This window comes from Eublepharis macularius, chromosome 9, assembly GCF_028583425.1.
Source record: "Eublepharis macularius isolate TG4126 chromosome 9, MPM_Emac_v1.0, whole genome shotgun sequence".
NCBI lineage: Eukaryota > Metazoa > Chordata > Lepidosauria > Squamata > Eublepharidae > Eublepharis > Eublepharis macularius.
The window spans coordinates 104,688,445-104,705,957 of NC_072798.1; the positions used below are offsets into that span (position 1 = coordinate 104,688,445).

Genomic DNA, 17,513 nt, shown 5'->3' on the forward strand with positions numbered 1-17,513 from the left:
ACTTTATGAAGACAATCCGGAGAGAGGGCAATGTATCCTACCCTCACTCAGAATGTCCATCTCTGCTGATTTTCAGCTATCCTCTCCCACTGCTGAAATGAAGGGCCAGAGTTCGAAAAAAAAAATCATGCTATTTTCCATTGTAATCTTTATTTTTAATTCTAGGCATGGAATAAAACACGTAACTTCTCTTTTATTTCCCTCCCTGCAAGCTCATAAACTGTGCTGGGAAATGTATAGAGCTGTCACGATAAAATGTGTTTGCATTTTGTGCCTCTGAGTTTATTTAATGTGTGTAGGGGGGGATGATTTCACTCTGTCGAATGTCTTGGGCAAAAGGATGTTGGACAGTTTCATCTGCAGCTGTTGCCGCTGCTTTTCTGAAGCACACGCATTACTCTCTTTTGTGTCCTGCATTCATAAGCTTCCACAGACAGTTTGCCCTGGTAATCATTTAACGTCAGGCTGACCTGCAATCCAGGATTTTGCCAAGTCTGTGTGTTTCTCTGGTTGCAGTGGAGATTCTTCTGGCTCATGTTTGGAGATAAAGACAAGATGAATGGATTGTTTGTGGAGCTGTGCAAAACAATGGCCCTTTTCTCTGGGTGATCCTTAGCCCAGAAATCCACTATGTAAATATTTGGAGCAAGCAGACCCTAAATGAGACTTAAAGCTTTACATTCATGTCAGAGGTAATGAGAAAGCCCTTTCTTACTGCATAGATTCGAAGATGTGAGAATCAAGTAACTTCCTTTAAGAAGAATTTCTGCTGTGTTGAGAATGAATGTCATGTATATCACTGTATGACTCAGAGATCGAGTAAGAAAGCCAATAAGGTATATCCAGGACATACAATAAAAAATGGAAAACATGTCTGCCTGTCATATACTTGGAAAATTTATGCATCTGTTTCTCCAGTGAATCCCCAGTAGAGAAGCTTACAGCCAAGACGCTCGTAGAGAGGAAGGGATTTTCAAACTGCTTAGTATCATTCAAGAGTAAAATACGAGATGTTTTACCACAAAACAGAGAATGTCAGGCAAAATATGTTTCATTGTCACTTGTGAAATGCAGTGTGTGTATTTGTTTTGCCAGCTGTGTCTGGATGAGGAATTTCATATGCAGAGGATCTGAATCCCCAGGATTCTGCCTGACGAGGAGCTCCTGAGATCATCCTTCTCTGATGCCGGATTGGCAGAGCTGGGAGGGTCAGGCAGGGACTGGCTCCTGAGAACTGCCATGGTGCTGCTCATTCCTGAAATAAGTCCTTATATAGTTTGGCTTGTCCAGTGAAAATTGCTGGAAACAGCAAGTAACAGACTCTGGGAGTAAATTGAGAAGACCGCGTCCATTATTGTGATGCGTTCTCTTGGCCCTGAGATCAGCAAATCTTCCCCACTCCTCCGCTTGAAGCCAGCTGGGTAACCTTGGGGCAGTCGCAGCTCTTCCAGAGCTCTCTCAGCCCCACCCACCTCTAGAGATGGGCACGAAGAGGGAAAAAACATGAACATGATGTTCGTTGTTTGTTGCCATTCACGAACAGGGACTCATGAACAACCATGAACATGGCCCTGTTCACGAACATGTTCGTGGGGGCCAGCAGGCTCTCCTCCAGCCATCATGCAAGTCAAGATCCCTACTGCGCCTCTCCCAGAAACCTGACCTGAGCAGGCAGCAGGAAAGGTACCAATAATAAATAATAGCTTGGCCCCAGAGCCTGGCAGCAGCCCTGGAACTTGAAGGGGTAGATCCCTATCCCACCACACAAAAAATTCAAGCTCCTATGCACTCTCTCAAAATGCCAACAGCAACTGTCTCTCCACTGTCCGCAAAGTCAGAGCTGGGAGCCCCCCTCCCCCCCTGATCTTTGCTCCCTTGTTGTAACAAATTTGGAGCTCCACACTTGAAAGGAAGACCTGCCTATCAAGCTAAATTGGGCTTAGATTGGGGTTTCCAGGGCAACAGCAGGAGTTCAAACAGAGTTCAGACAATCCCTGCCTAAGTTGCCAAGGGAATTGATTGCAGGTGCCAGACTGTCTGGCTTGACGAACAGCAACGAAGGCTTGCAATGACCACCTGTTTGTTTAGAATGGGGCCTCGTGAACAGCTTGTTCACCAACAGCAGATTGGGCTGTTCGTGGCTTTTTTTTGTTCATATTGCTCTTCGTGCCCATCTCTACCCACCTCACAGGGTGATTGTTGTGAGGATAATAATAACACACTTTGTAAACTTCTCTGAGTGGGTGTTCAGTTGTCCTGAAGGGCGGTATATAAATCAAATGTTGTTGTTGTTGTTACCGCTCCAGCTCTTCTAGTTAAATAAGGTCTCTGAATGTAGGGATGCCTCTTCTATGGCATTTGGAGAGCTGGTATCCATCTAAGCAGACAAGACTGGCTCGTTCGGGCTTAGCACCGCTTCATATGTTCATATGGTATAATTTACTGTAATAATTTCCCACCATTGTCTTTTCTTAAAACTGCCTGTGGATTCTCTTTAGAAGCTCGACCTCCTTCTTCTTTGGCAAGGAGAAAATGTATTCTGCCTTAGTTTGTAGCCTGATTCTTTATCTCCTCACAGGACTTTCAGAACTTTATTGCACCCTATGTAGGAGTCCCTAGTCAGACTTTGTCTTTCAGAGCACACGGGCTTAATGTCTGTTAAGAGCTGTAGCTTTGCTGTCCCTTTATCTGACTGTGTGAAAATCCAGAACAGGCTTCCTCCATTGATCCCTTGAGAAACTCAGAGAGCACCAGCATAACAGAGCCATTCACGCAGACTAGCGAGTTCTGAAAATACCAGGTGCCGGATGCGCTGTGTGACAAGAGGGCCCTGGGTGTTTTCTGTCCTTGCTGTATGATGAAATAGCCTGACAAACACATAACGGTTTTGTTGTCAGGACGGCACAGAAAGGAGGCCTTGCATTCCTTCACCAGAGTTAGGAATTTGCTTTGCTGTTGTAAATTATCTCTTGTCAGAGTCAAAATAGCTGTGGCAAGTCATCTCTTTCAAAGCAAAGAAGTACTTTGCTCTTCAGAAATTCCACATTGCCACAATATTAAAAAAATACGACCAATCAAAACTTCATGATAACAGAGAATGAAAAGCTGTATCATCTCATCCAAAGTAATTCCTCAGAGGCAGAACAGGTAATCAGCAGTGTGCCTGTGTCATGTATGGTTCACAAATCACTCCTTTTGCCCGGGATTCCAGGGTGCTGTACATAGTTTCCCCCCTTTCCCATTTTACCCCAACCCTGGCCCACGTAGGGTTGCCCCTTACCTCAAAAGTGAGGAATAGGGGAGTTGTTAGTGGCTATGGGGGCCTTATCCACATATCTTGTGCATGCGCTTTGGAGCCCCGATGGTTGAAAAACAGAAGTGATGGTGTATTGGGCAGAATTGGCACCAAACATAGTATTTTCACTATGTTTCAGGCTGATTTGGCCCAGCAGAGACCCCATAGCTTCCAGTTTTCAATTGGAAGTGCATCTTCAGGGCCTCCGGAGTGTGTGCCGTTTCACCATGCCAGGTGAGTGGGGCCAGGAGGTTGGCATCCTTTGGCCCGTGGCTAAGGCCTCGTGCCGAGAAGCTGAAGATCACATATCTCAGTCCATTCCTTAAGGCAAATTTCAGATTCAAGCTGACACGGGGCTCTGCAGGAGAAAGGGGGGTGGAGGTGTTTTAACCCTTCAATCTCCATCCGGTTTCAGTATTCAGATATAACTTTAAAAAGGCTTCCAAAATAAGGAAGTTTTCAGCTAGTGATGGAATAGGCAACAGGTACCAGACAAATGAAAGGAAATACTTCTTTACTCAGTAAGTAATTAAATTGTAGAATTTGCTGCCAGTGGGCGCAGTTGTGCCCACTAGCAGAGATGCTTTAAAAGAGGGTTAGACCGATTCACGGAAGAGAGGCCCATCAGTGGTTTCTAGCCGGAGTGAATAAAGAGAGCCTCCACATTCAGAGGCAGTGAGCCTCTGATGCCTAGGGGAGGGCCTTTGCTTCTGTGCCCTATTTGGCCCTCCAGGGCCACCGGTTGGCCACAGTGTGAAACAGGATAGTGAACTAGATGGACCCCTGGTCTACTCAGCAGGGCTCTTGTTACATTCTTAAGAATCCCCAGCAATGCAAAGAGGAGCAATCTCCAAATAGGAAGGGTGGCTGCTGAGAAACCACCCTGTGGGCTTCCTCTGATCAGATTTCTCCACCAGAGGGTTCTTTCAATAAGGAAGCCTTCCTCAGAGGACTTCAGAGCTCAAACTGGTATGCATGGTGGAGGTGGTCTTCCAGATACCATGGACCCTGGACATCCAAGAGCATACCCACACTGCATGCTTTTTCAGAGGGAGTACAGCCCCTTCCAGTGCACAGTCCAGTACAGATACCTATTTCTGGATAACTTTTACTGCCTGCCGGAGCCACAGCACCTCTGTTATATTTTGATTTCAGGTTGACTACCCTCATCCAGTAATTCACAGCATCCAGAAAGGTTAAGCTTGTCCGCAGCTTCCCTGGATCTTAATGGAAAGGAAAGATAAGAGCTGAGTGTCATTGACATTCCTGCCCAAATCCCCAGACTATGCCAGGAGTTTCATGTAGATGGGGGGAAAGATGGAATCTTGCAGGGCTCCGTAGACCAATGGCCAAAGGGTCACGTACAAGTCTTCCAGCACCACCTGACTGAAACCAGTCTTAACTCAGCACCAGTCAGACCCGTCTCTGCCAGGTAGTTCAGAAGGATACCATGGTCAGTGGTATCAAAAGCTGTTTTGAGGCCCAAGGAACAAATGCGAACACACTCTGCTGTTGGAGAACTGATATAGATCATCCATCAGGGTGATTAAAGCTGTTTGTATGCCATGGCAGGGGTGAAAGCCAGATTGAAAAGAATCAATATAATCAGTTTCCTCCAGAAATGTCTGGGGGCACGTAAGTTTTAAGGTTGCCAACCTCCAAGTGGTGCCTGGTATTCTGGATTTATCACCAATCTCCAGACCATCAAGGTACTGGTTATCACATACAAAGCTCTTCACAGCCTTGGCCCAGCGTACCTATGGGGCCGCCTCCCTCCTTATGTTCCTCCACAGCAACTTTGTTCATCTCAACAAGGTTTCCTGCAGGTGCCTCCCTGCACATGGGCGAAATCAACAGCAGCCCGTACACGGGCTTTCTCTGTGGTGGCCCCTAACCTACAGAATGGCCTGCCTGAGGAGGTCAGGAGAGCCCCCACTCTCCTGGCTTTCTGCAAACGATGCAAAACTGAATTAATCAAAAAGGCTTTTTACTCAGATAGGAGGGCTGTATTGTGGGGAGGGGGTTTCAAATGCTTCCCTAATGAGTCAGGGACCACAGACTTCACCACTATGTTGCCGTACATACTATCTATTGCTTTAAATATACGCTCCTGCCTGTGCTTCGTTGGCTAATTGATTATGTTCTGTTTCAGCATTTCTTCGTTTCTGTACTGGATTCTTACTATGTCTTTGTAAACTTTTGTTTATTTACCCTATGGCATTGTTTATGGAATTGTTCCTGATATTAACTGTACTGATCTCATACTGTGTAATCCGCTTTGAGTCTCAGTGAGAAAGGCAGACTAAATGTTGATGTTGTTGTTGTTAATGGTAATAATGACAACAATAACAACAGTAATAATTGTTTCCTCTGGAGAAAATGGTTGTTTTAGAGGGTAGGTTCTATGACAGTATACCTCACTGAGGCCTTTCTCTGACACCCCAACCGGTCCAAAACACCACACATACCCCAAATCTCCAGGAATTTTCCAAACCTGAGCTGGCAACCCTCTTTGCAGATTTGATACTGATCTGCAGTTATTTAAGTCAGCTTGATCCATAAATTTTTTTCCATAAAGGCCTAACAACCACTGCTTTAGGAGACGGTGGAACACACTGTTCTGTGGAGGATGGAGATCCATGAGGACAGACCTCCTCTTCCCGAGTTAATTAGCCATGAGGGATGGGGGTCCAGTGACTGTGTGGTAGGCCTTCATGATTCCAAGCAGGGCTTTTTTTCTGGGAAAAGAGGTGGTAGAACTCAGTGGGTTGCCTTTGGAGAAAATGATCACATGGCCGGTGGCCCCGCCCCCTGATCTCCAGGCAGAGGGGAGTTGAGATTGCCCTTCGGCCATGTGACCATTTTCAAGAGGTTCCAGAACTCCGTTCCACCGTGTTCCAGCTGAAAAAAAGCCCTGATTCCAAGTCTCCTGTCCACATCTTCACTTGCACCAGCTGAAATGAATCCATAGATATCTGACCAAGGAAACATCAAATGGACCTCTTTAAATAAAGTGGTATCCAAGTAGGATCAGATATCTCTGATTTTACCTGTGGAGTTTTTTAACAAATTGGTCACTGCACGTTTCTGAGATGTCCACCGTTTCCCCCCAGGCCAGAGCCTAGATGCAACAGGCTGGGTGACGCTGCCTGGATGTGACGGCAGAGGAGTGAGCTTTTGTTGCCGCTGTCACCGCAGCTGAATAGGCACTCAAAGGGCTCTTACTTGTGTTCGGTCAGATTTGGCTCAAGTTTTCCTTCCTTCACTTTAGCCGCTGTCCAAACTACTTCATAGTGTCTAATTTTGCTGTGGATCAAAGTGCTTGATGATTCTGAACACGGCAAGGGGTGCTTAAAATCGATTGTGTTCCCTGGTTAAAAGGTCTGCTGATGCCAGTTGCCAGCTCTGGCTTGGGGAATTCCTGGACATTTCAGGAGTGGAGCCTGGGGAGGATGGAGATTGGGGAGGGAAGGGGCTTAACAGTGTATAATGCCATAGAGTCCACCTTTAAAAATGCTATTTTCTCCAGGGGAACTGATCTCTATGGCCTGGAGATCGGTTGTAATTCCGGGAGATCTCCAGCCACCACCTGGAGGTTGAATGAAATCCTGTCCTCAAGTCATCGTTGACTTATGGCAACTCCTCTTGGGGTTTTCAAGGCAAGAGGCTAACAGAGGTGGTTCGCCATTAATGTCTCTACAACCCTGGTCTTCATTGGAGGTCTCCCATCCAATTACTAACCAAGGCCGACCTTGTTTAGCTTCTGTGATCTGATGAGATCCTGGGGTGGAAACCCTGTTTTAGAGCTCTGCTAAGTTCATGGCACATTTGCTAGTCCTACCAGATGGATTCCTTCTTCTCTGAGGAAAGATATTTCTGTTTGATTCCTTACCTCTGCAGGGGTTGTGATTACTTCATCTCATGGGCTGTTGTAAATACGAATGGGTTCATCCCTCTTTCGTTCACAAGAGCTCCTTGGAGGACAGGTAGAATACAGATGTAATAAGTAAATAGATCATGTCTACAGGAGCTATTGTCTGTGTCTAGCACAGAAGTGAGCTGGTTGGAGAGAAGTGGTCAGGCTTGCCTATACAGTTGCTCAGGCACGGGTTGCTATTTGTATTGAGGTTCTCCTCCGCTGCATTTGAGCCCTGGCCATATGACAGCCTTCCTGAGCTTGATACCTACAGAAGCGTGGGTCCTGCTCTCTGGGTCCACCTGTATCTTCCCACCTGCACTAGAAGCAGTCCAAGACTAGCTCAGAGCAGAACCACAAGTGACAAAAGGCACAGATTGGACACTTGTCAGCTTCCCTCAAGTTTTGATGGGAAATGTAGGCAGCTTGGCGGAATGTTGGACAAGTGACAGTTGAAAAGTCCATTGGACAGCAGTCAGAGAGCCAAGCGGCAAGACCAGGACGCCTACATTTCCCATCAAAACTTGAGGGAAGCTGACAAGTGTCCAACCTGTGCCTTTTGTCACTTGTGGTTCTGCTCTCAGTCATTGTGGAATTGCCCTTAATAAATCTTTAAAGACAGTGGGAACCACATACCAAAAATGGCACCTGTATTCTCACTTCGGCAGTGCAGCAGCCTCTGCTCCCTTCTCACGCGGGAGCAATCCCTGTTGGTACTGCTGAGTCAAAGCGGTGGCGGCCTGTGTCGCTCATCCACAGCTGTGAGAGTAATTGGGTTAGCTCTGTTTTCTCTTTCCGTCCTTTTTCCTTTTGCCAGCACCAAGGAAAGCTAAACAGTGAATGGGATTTTTTTTTTTTTGCTACGATGGTGTTTAGAGCCGCGAAGGATTCTGCATGTTAGCAGCAACTTGCTGTGTTTGCCAAGCCTGTGAATGAAACATCCGCTGAAACGCTCTCCCTCCCTCTCTCTTTCTCGTCCTTTTTCTAGATGACAGAAGGCCGCCGGTGTCAGGTGCACCTTCTGGACGACAGGAAGCTGGAGCTCCTCGTGCAGGTAATAAATTGCCTCTGCAGATTTGAGAGCGTGCCATGTTTTTTACTCTGTGTGGCAGAAGAGGTTTTTAATTTAATTAATGGAATCTCCATTAGTCGGCTTCCTTGTGGGTTTTGATCCTCTCTCCTTTGACAAGCTAAGCAGGAAAGATGGATCAGTGTGTTGACGGGAGACTTAGAAAGGAAATCGGAGGACTGTGCAGAAAAGGGGGTGCCTCCCCTCTTCCTCCAAGGGGTTGGCCATTCGTTTTTATGCTGGTATATATCTTTCCGATGTCTTTCTGATTAAAAGCCTACAGCCTCCTTTTGTGGGCCAAGGATGAGGCATCACACAACATGTGCTGGTTCCCTGTCAGCACCCTTGATGCCTCTGCCGCTTCTCTGGCCTGGGCTGGCTGGCTGGGTCTCGAAGCATCAGTGCGGAAAAGCATCAGGGTTGAGTCGCTGCCGTGTACCATCTTGGAGATGACTGAGCTGTTATGAGTGGGTGAAATGACCTACATATGAGTTGGCTGTGTGTCACATCAAATTTATAGCACAGTGGTTGTGCTACGAGGGGGTATGTGACTATGACACGAGTTTAAGACCTATTTTTATCAATTAAAGGGGCAGATCTAATGTCTGAGCTGTGACTGAAGGTGGGAGAAGGGTTCTAGAGTCAGTTTGGTGTAGTGGTTAAGAGCGCAGGACTCTCATCTGGAGAACCAGGTTTGATTCCCCCCTCCTCCGCTTGAAGCCAGCTAGGTGACCTTGGGTCAGTCACAGTTCTCTCAGAGCTCTCTCAGCCCCACCCACCTCACAAGATGACTATCATGAGGACAATAATAACACACTTTGTAAACAACTCTGGGTGGACATTACGTTGTCCTGAAGTGCAGTATATAAATCAAATGTTTTTTATTATTAGCTTCACGTGCTGGTTTTCTGTGAGAAGGGCTAGAGGGGAAAATGCATATACAAGGGATGTTTGGAGAGGGAAATAACGTCTAGATGTTTATATACTGTTGAGAGATATTGAGATGGAGAGCTGGGTGGTGGAGGACACAGGCAGAATGGGAAGTTCAGAAACCTAGTGAAATGAAGAGCATCAGAGATTATCCGTGGATATAAGCTGTGTACAAAGGATGTATTGTGGGCAGTCTTGCTCAGTATAGCAGAGAAGGCCCAAAGCACATCACTGCTGCCATAGAAATACCAGGCCTCAACAGGGTCCTGAGAACATAGTATTGGCCTTGACCAAAACTTGGAGGTGAGAATTCTTGAGATGGAGATAGAAATCAGGGAGGCAGCCAGAGGAGAAAGTTTTGCAATAAGGGGTAACTTGAACTACGTACACACTAACTAGGTACATGTGTGCTGAGGCTGCTCAAAAGAAACATTTCTAGATACTATAAGCGATTATGTCCTAGAACCAATGGGTGTCTGTGGATCAGATGGTTCTGGAATTAGGATTAGGAATTGGGATTAGTCTGTCTGAATCAGTAGAAAAGAGCACAAGTCCAGTAGCACCTATAAGACTAACAAAATTTGTGGTAGGGTAGGAGCTTTCGTGAGCCACAGCAACTCATACCCGACCACAAATTGGGATTAGATGGAATTTTGGAAATTTGGAATTAGGGTTAGAACCTAGTGCAGGGTTTAAGTGTAATTGAAGCTACCAGGGCTTTTTTTTTCTGGGAAAAGAGGTGGTGGAACTCAGTGGGTTGCCCTCGGAGAAAATGGTCACATGGCTGGTGACCCCGCCCCCTGATCTCCAGACAGAGGGGAGTTGAGATTGCCCTATGCACCGCTCAGCGGCACGGAGGGCAATCTCAACTCCCCTCTTTCTGGAGATCAGGGGGCGGGGCCACCAGCCATGTGACCATTTTCAAGAGGTTCCGGAACTCCGTTCCCCTGCGTTCCCCCTGAAAAAAAGCCCTGGAAGCTACTAATCGAAATACGGTTTCAACATGTTTCAGGGTTGAACAGAGGATTTTTGACGCCCTAGGCAAATGGCTTTTCTCCTCACACCCTGCTCCAGGGAACCTGCCCCCACTCAGGCTGTGCTCACTGGGGCTGCAGTTTGCTATGGTGCCCCCACCACCAATTAGGGATGCCCAGCTTCCCACTATGGCAGGAGGCCTCCCGTTGGCAGCTGTACTTTGAAAAAACGGTGTGGTGTGCACTGCTAGGCTGCCCTACTTCACTTCAAGGTTCCCCCCAGAGGAGACATAGCAGCACACACGATGTAGCAGCCCCCCCCCATGTCTCCGCCCCCAAACCACCCATCAGTTGCCAGGCACAACCTGCAATCCTACCACCAGCCTGGGACAATGGGGGGGGGAGACCCCACCCACTGCCCGGGTGCTGCGGCATGGCTGCCTCTGGGGCTGCTGCTCACCACAATGCTACGCCTCCCAGACCTAGTGATGGGGGAAGTCCCCGCCAATCAACCAAGTGCCTTGCCGCAGTGCAGCGGCCCTTAGGGCTTCTGCTTGTTACATCACCACGTCTCCCCAACCTGGCAGTGCAGGCGCCTGCGGCCCTAGGCGATGACTTGGATCTGCCTGGTGGACAGGCCAGCTCTGGCACGATCAGATGCAAGATGCAGGTATGTGCACAGCTGCCCAGAAAGTATAAGCTGGCAGGATTTCAGAAGAGGAAATGAGGGGATTAGTTAGAAGGAAATTGAAAGGGAGGGTCAAGAGAGTCAAAGAAATGCAGACAGGAAGAAAATCACAAATTAGGTAAAATCCAGGAGCCTTTACAAGGCAAGGCCTTGGGGACGTTTTTGAGATGTGGGGTGCAACGGGAGCCCCCTGGGACACTTTTAGTGCAGTATTTTAATCATGTGATTGTTACCAGTGTTTTATTATATGTTTTATTATATGTATTTATGTATTGTGAATTCGCTCTGAGCCTGCTTGCGGGGAGAGCAGACTATAAATAAAATAAAATAAATAAATAAGAATGACCGTGTGCAATGATGCAGAATACTAACTTCACATGTCCATGAATGGAATCTAGACTCCTAAAGATTAAACAGGAAAGAGACTTTGGGGTTGTAGCAGGAAGCCAGGGGAAGCTGTTGACTCACCGTGTAGCTGCTGTGAAAAGGGAGGTTCGTCTGAGAAAGAGTGGCTGGCTAGCCCAGGCTTCCTCACTGAACATCCTGGCCAGATGGGGATTTGCATCCAGGTTTCCTCCGTCCGTCCGTCCGTCCACCCACCCATCATGCTGCTTGAAGCCTCAGGCAAACCCACCTACTCAAAGAATTACTTTTACATACAGACTGTGAACAGCAAAAATGACTCATTAGGGCTGTCCTCGCAAGTTTACTTGCCTTTTCCCATCCATGGTATTCTCGCTGCCCCTTTTGCTTTTGAAATAACCCCGTACAGCCATCTGCACAATACAAAGCAGACCTGAAATGCATTTCCTGCGATTGAAATCATTTTCAGAAGGCCCCCATTCATCTTCCTTTTTTGCTAGAATGAGACAAACATTCAGCCCACTCCCCACAGGAATCCCAGTTGAGGGAGGGGAGCTTAAGTGCTGCGTGTTTCATTTCCTGTTTCTGGGCAGCTGGTTTTTTTTTTAAAAAGCCGTTTCCTAATCTTTTTGTTTAACCCTTTGGCGACTTCTTCTGAGAACCTGTGTGCCGTACTGGGCGAGAGGGTGAACCAGGACGCCTCCAACTCAGCACTTCAGCTGTGAATTTATTGCACGGTTGTGTGAAAGCCACTCTCTCTTAGCTTTCCTAGTAGTAACAGCCCACCTTGCAAGTTCGTTATGAGAAGTGTGAGCATGATACAAGGCTTTTTGAAGAGTAAGTGCCATATAAAATACACATATTTGTACCTGTCCTCCTCTCCCAGGGGTCCCCGCCAAGGGGCTTCTGGATGCCCTGGTACCTTTGAACACCTTTCCTCCTGCTCACCAAGTGTCTTTAGAAAGCGGGCAGGGCCAGGTGGGGCAGCTTCTGCCCAGCAGGGCTTCTGATTGGAGATCCGGCCGGCTGTGCAGGTTTTTAAGAAGTTGCTTCAGCACCAGCTGCTGCTACAGCACTTTACGACTGAAGATAAGCTGTATGTATGCAAGAAGATATTATTAAACGCTACGCTCATTTTAAAAGCCATCCTGTTAGACAGAGCTTCTGCCTGATGCACTGATGCACTCCCTGACATTTCATGACTGAACTGGCCTCGTGCAGTGCCGTTTTGTGATTGTGCCTCACCCCCTGCAGCAGTTAATTTTTGTTGCCCCCACCACCCTGTATCAGAATTCCAACGGTACCTGCAAGCTGAAAATGTTTGGGGACTCCCGTCCGATGAAGCCTCTGGATCTATTTCACACTGTCACAGAGAGCTGAATCCACAGCCCACCCTGAGTGGGAGGTCCAGAGCAGAACACTCCAGACTGGGAGGGTGTCCTCACTTCCGGGTAATGAGCTGCCCCCCCCCCCTCTTGACTAAACCTTCAGCTGTGGAACAAAGAGGCAAGTTCACAGCCCAACCAGATTTTAAACAGGAAGTTGACCCTGCAAGGCTGGCCACTTTGCAGATTGAGGTCCTCTAAACAACTATTTGGGGAGCTGGGACCAAAATGGGTCAAAGTACTGGATTGAGATAGAAGCGTGCAAATTCCCAAAGAACGCACCCAGTTATACTCCACAGAGTTTATTAACAGAAGTGCAAACAAACACAGACTCAGAATTATGCAGAGAGAGGAAGATGACAGAACTAGCTAGTCTACCCTCGCACACTTAAACAGTCTCCCAGTCTGAGGTTACCTTTCAAGGTAGACCCCAAAAAGTCCATACAGAGTTCCAAAGTCTCCAAAACCCGGAGAGACAAATCATGGGTTGGCACCAATCCAGTTAAGCAGGTCCAGAGCACAAAAGCAGAAAGCCAAAATCCTCCAGCAACCATACAGAGTCCAAAAGGAGTCCGGGGGAGTGGGGTGCAAGCTAGAATGAGGACACTTGTTTATCCCAATCTGGTGCAACTAGCCTGACCTTAATCAGCCGACCAAGCACAACGCACGTGCTCTCGCCCAAGGTCCTTTGCTAGAATGATGCAGTGTAGGTGCAGGACCTTGAAGCTACGACCTCGTTGCACCTGCTTAATTCAAACCCAGTTCAGAAACTGTGAAGTCATGATGATGACATCTTATCAGATCCAAAACCTGAACTGAACTAAGAAACAGTCTGGGACAAGTCAGCTTCTTGGCACACCCCACACTGATGGCCACAAGAAAAGGGGGGCTCTGAGGCTGTTTACAAGGAGCACTGTTGCCAGGGAAGCTTGCTGAGTGAACTCGGGCCAGTCGCACTCTCAGCCTAAGCTACCTCACAGGGTTGTTGTGAGGATAAAATGGAGGAGAGGAGAATGATGTGAGCTGCTTCAGGCCCCCATGGGAGAGAGAGGCAGGTTGTAAGTGAATAAATACGTGGTGTGTAGTAAAGGGCTCTGTGCAAACATGCTAGTGGGCCTGGAAGTGGACAGATGTGCCACGTGGGTGGTTTGGGTGCAAGGCCGCTTTTCTACACGCATGAGTTTCACACACGTAGAGCTTCATCTGAGCAGGCTGTTGATAGCGTACTCCAGAATTCTTCATGAAAAATCATACTTGGGTAGCATTTTGGGACATTCTCCTGTTTGAGTACAAGAGATCAGCTGGAAGAGAGTGTGTTGTTAAATGTTAGCACATTTTGGAGTTTATATGGAAGATTATATTGGAAAATGGAAAGGCGTTTTGTTCGGGAAGCAGGACAAACATAGGTAATAATGTATCCTTCCTAACAATGTTCAAATAATGAACTAATGCTAGTCCAGATAATGAATAAATGTTATCATCTTGCAAAGCCCATCTGTGGGGAGGGCAGGGTATAAATCAAATCAAATAAATAAATAAAATAAACACCCTTGTGCCACCAAGCCGTTTGGAATTTGTGAGTGCTAATTGTGCAAATTTGTAATATAAGGCTGAGAGATGCAGGAAATTCTGTAACAAAAAAAACGCACCAAGCCTTTTTTCCTTAAATAGACCACTGTCAGGCATGCACAAATGTTTTGCCATCCTTTGCATGCAGGTATTACTAGGCCCTGTTTAGAGGCAAAGTACAATATATGAAAAACTGCCAAGTGTGGGGTGGCTACTGTTGAACAGTAGCAAGCAGCCAGGCCTGATGAGCCATGCAAATCATGTGGTATCAAGTCAACCAGTGGTTGCTTCTGGGCCTGACTCCAGTGAGTCCTCCCTCAAAGGCCAAAACAACCCTGGAAAGGGCCCTGCCACCTCCCCCTGCCTTTTATTGACAGAAACCAAGCCTGGAATACTGTCTAAACTGTTATGGTTGCTTAGCAACAGTCACGGAGGGCATCTAGTTAAAGCTACAGGCACTCTTTTTATCGTTTTGTTTTTTTACACCCCCACCCCCACCCCTTTTTTCTTTTTCTTTTTAGATTTCAGGATTTTCTGCAAAGCTGGGGCATTTTTCACATTTGTAGGATCATGCTGTTCATGACTCCAATCTCCGGATTTATGTACCCAGAGACCAGGGTGACTTGACTATTAGTTGATAAGATGCTCCTTCCCCCACTACACTTCCCCCAAGCCTCCTCCCAAAGGGCCCATGAATTAAACAATTAGAGTTGCCAACTTCCAGGTGGGACCTGGAGTTCTCTGAATATTACAACTGACCTACAGGCTACTGAGATCAGATCCCCTAGAGGAAATGGCAGGTTTGGAAGGCGGGCCCTATATGGCATCATATCCTTTCTGAGCTTCCCCTCTTCCCTAAACTCCACCCTCTCCTGTCTATTCCAATTCCAGTTTGCAGGGCCTTTTGCTCAGGTATCATTGAACTTTATGTAATGGCGCCACTTCCAAGATGATCCTGGGGACGTTTTGTAACAGACGCAAAATAAATAAAGCAAGGAGGGGCTGCCCAGACCTGCACCTCTGTCTGCCAGTGTGGCCTTCACGCTCACTTTCTTCCTAGGGTGTCTGTCTCAGCATCTGCTGGTTTGTTTTCTGCACCAAGGTTTGGGGTTTTTTTTGTTCTTGCATTTTCTTTTGAGCAGTAGGCACTGCCTATTTTTCTCTTTTTTCCCTTTTTTAAAAAGCTTTCCCCCGCGTCTATTCTTTTACCTTTTGTTTGAAACGTTCTTAGTTTATAAGAGTATGTTTTGTTAAGAAAGTGTTTGCATTCAGTTTATCCTTTCCAGACAGTGAACATCTTAACTCAGGGTGGGTGGGATTGATATATTCAAATAATTTCCCTACATCGGTCTCGATTTTTGCATTACGTTTATTTTGTAGTTTCTTTCCTGCCATTAACTCTAGCTTTTTGTCTGTGAAAAGTTCGCTTAGCAGCCAGCTCACTTCCCGTTAATGATTCTTCTAATCTAATGCTTATGCAGTGAAGTTTCATTTCTTTTCATGTCATTTTTATAAACTGGGGAGCAAGTATTTTATTGTGTTGTCTTTGTCTGTGCTACAGATGTTGGTTCTTGTTATCTGGCTTCAGGTAGGAGAATTAACACTTTAATTTACAAGCATTAAATCCCCATTTGAAAGAAGAATTTTAAAAGCTTCACACATGCAGTTTACAACAAACAGCTACTGGTAAGAGGTGAACGCCTCAGCCATTTTTGAATATATGTAATGGCACAAATTAATGGGGGGGGGGCGGTTAGGGTTGTCATGTGTCCGTTTCCCCCGGGATAGTCTGTTTTTTTCCAGGACTATCCAGGGGAAATGTGGTTAAAATACCGGACATATAAATGTTCGGTATTTTTGAGTGTGGGGAGGCTCAGTGGCTGGCTGCTGTCTTCCACGATCTGTTAGTACTTCCAGCAGGCCTTCCCTGTGCCTGCTTCATCTCCTCCCTCTTCCCCCTGCTTCCAGCCTCTGAGTCCCCAGGGGAGTGGACAGCCCGCCCACCCAGCCTCCTGCGCTGCCTCCCCCTCCCCCTGCTTCCAGCCCACCCGTGGAAGCAGCGGGCACGCTTGCCCACCTGAGCACGGAAGGAGCCCCTGGCCCAGCCAGGCAAGTCTCCTTCGCTGCACCCGGGAAGTGGCGGTTCTGCTCGCCTGCCCAGCCTCCTGAGCGCCAGGGGAGTGGCCAGCGATGATGTCACTCCAGAAGTGACATCATTGCTCCAGGCCCAGGAGGAACTCTGGTGGCCGGTTTATTTTTTTCTTCAATCTGGCGACCTTAGAGGGGAGGCAGGTTATAAAAGTATCTGAATCATAGAAACAAATTTCACTTGGTTTTGAGTAAGGCCCAATTCAGATATTAGGGTGAGAAGTAATGCATTGTTTTGTTTTACTATATATTATTTTAACAGCCATCACTAGTAGCCCAAAAAGGCTTTTTACGCAGATAGGAGGGAAGTATTGTGGGGAGGGGGTCTCAGATGCTTCGCTAACGAGTTAGGGACCATAGACTTCACCACTATGTTACCTTGCATATTATCGGTTGCTTTGAATATGTACTACCTGTGCTTCATGTTATCTCATGTCAGTCCTAGAACTGATTATGTTCTGTGTCAGCAATTCTTCAACCTTGTATTGGATCCTTGCTAATGTTGTATCTTTGTAAAATCCTATGACATTGTTTATGGAAATGTCCTTGACACTGTGTGGAAATATCCTGATACTGATTGTACTAATTTTACACTATGTAATCCGCCTTGAGTCTCAGTGAGAAAGGCGGACTATAAATGACATAAATAAATGGGCATGTGTGTGCCCACATCTCCTGTCAATGACATCACTTCTGGCATACAGAATTGGCCCTGGCCGGATAACGTCACTTTCAGATCGTGGAAGAAGTGATGTAATTGACTGAGGGTATGGGCAGGCGGGCAGGCTTTTGTGCATGCACACAGGCAGAGCTTTTTTTCAGCGGGAACGCTGAAAATACCTGTGTGCAGGGGGAAAAAGCCCTGCACGCAGGTATGTATCTTCTGCACACACACCCAACTTCTGCTAGTTGCCAATGGGGACCTGGCACAGTGCCTTCACATGGGGTTATTCTCTGTGCTTTTTTCTTAAGCCTGCCATTTCCCCCTTTTTCCACTGCTGAGCTTTTCGCCAGGGGAGACCTGGCAACCATTAGAGTTGCCAGCCTCCAGGAGGTGGCTGGAGATCTCCCAGAATTATGACTCATCTCCAGGCAACAGAAATTAATTCCCCTGGAGAAAATGGCTACTTTGGAGGGTGAACTCTATGGCATTATACACCACGGAGGCTTCGTATT

The 17,513-nt window shown here is 47.0% G+C and overlaps 1 protein-coding gene across 1 annotated transcript in view; it reads left to right on the top strand.

The window, feature by feature from the left end:
• Positions 1 to 8,199: 8,199 nt before the first annotated feature.
• FRMD4A (FERM domain containing 4A) overlaps positions 8,200 to 17,513 on the top strand; it is a 222,605-nt gene continuing 213,291 nt past the window's right edge. The window contains exon 1 of the mRNA XM_054988128.1: positions 8,200 to 8,265. Coding sequence (XP_054844103.1) covers positions 8,200 to 8,265 — 66 coding nt within the window. The remainder of the gene's footprint in view (positions 8,266 to 17,513) is intronic.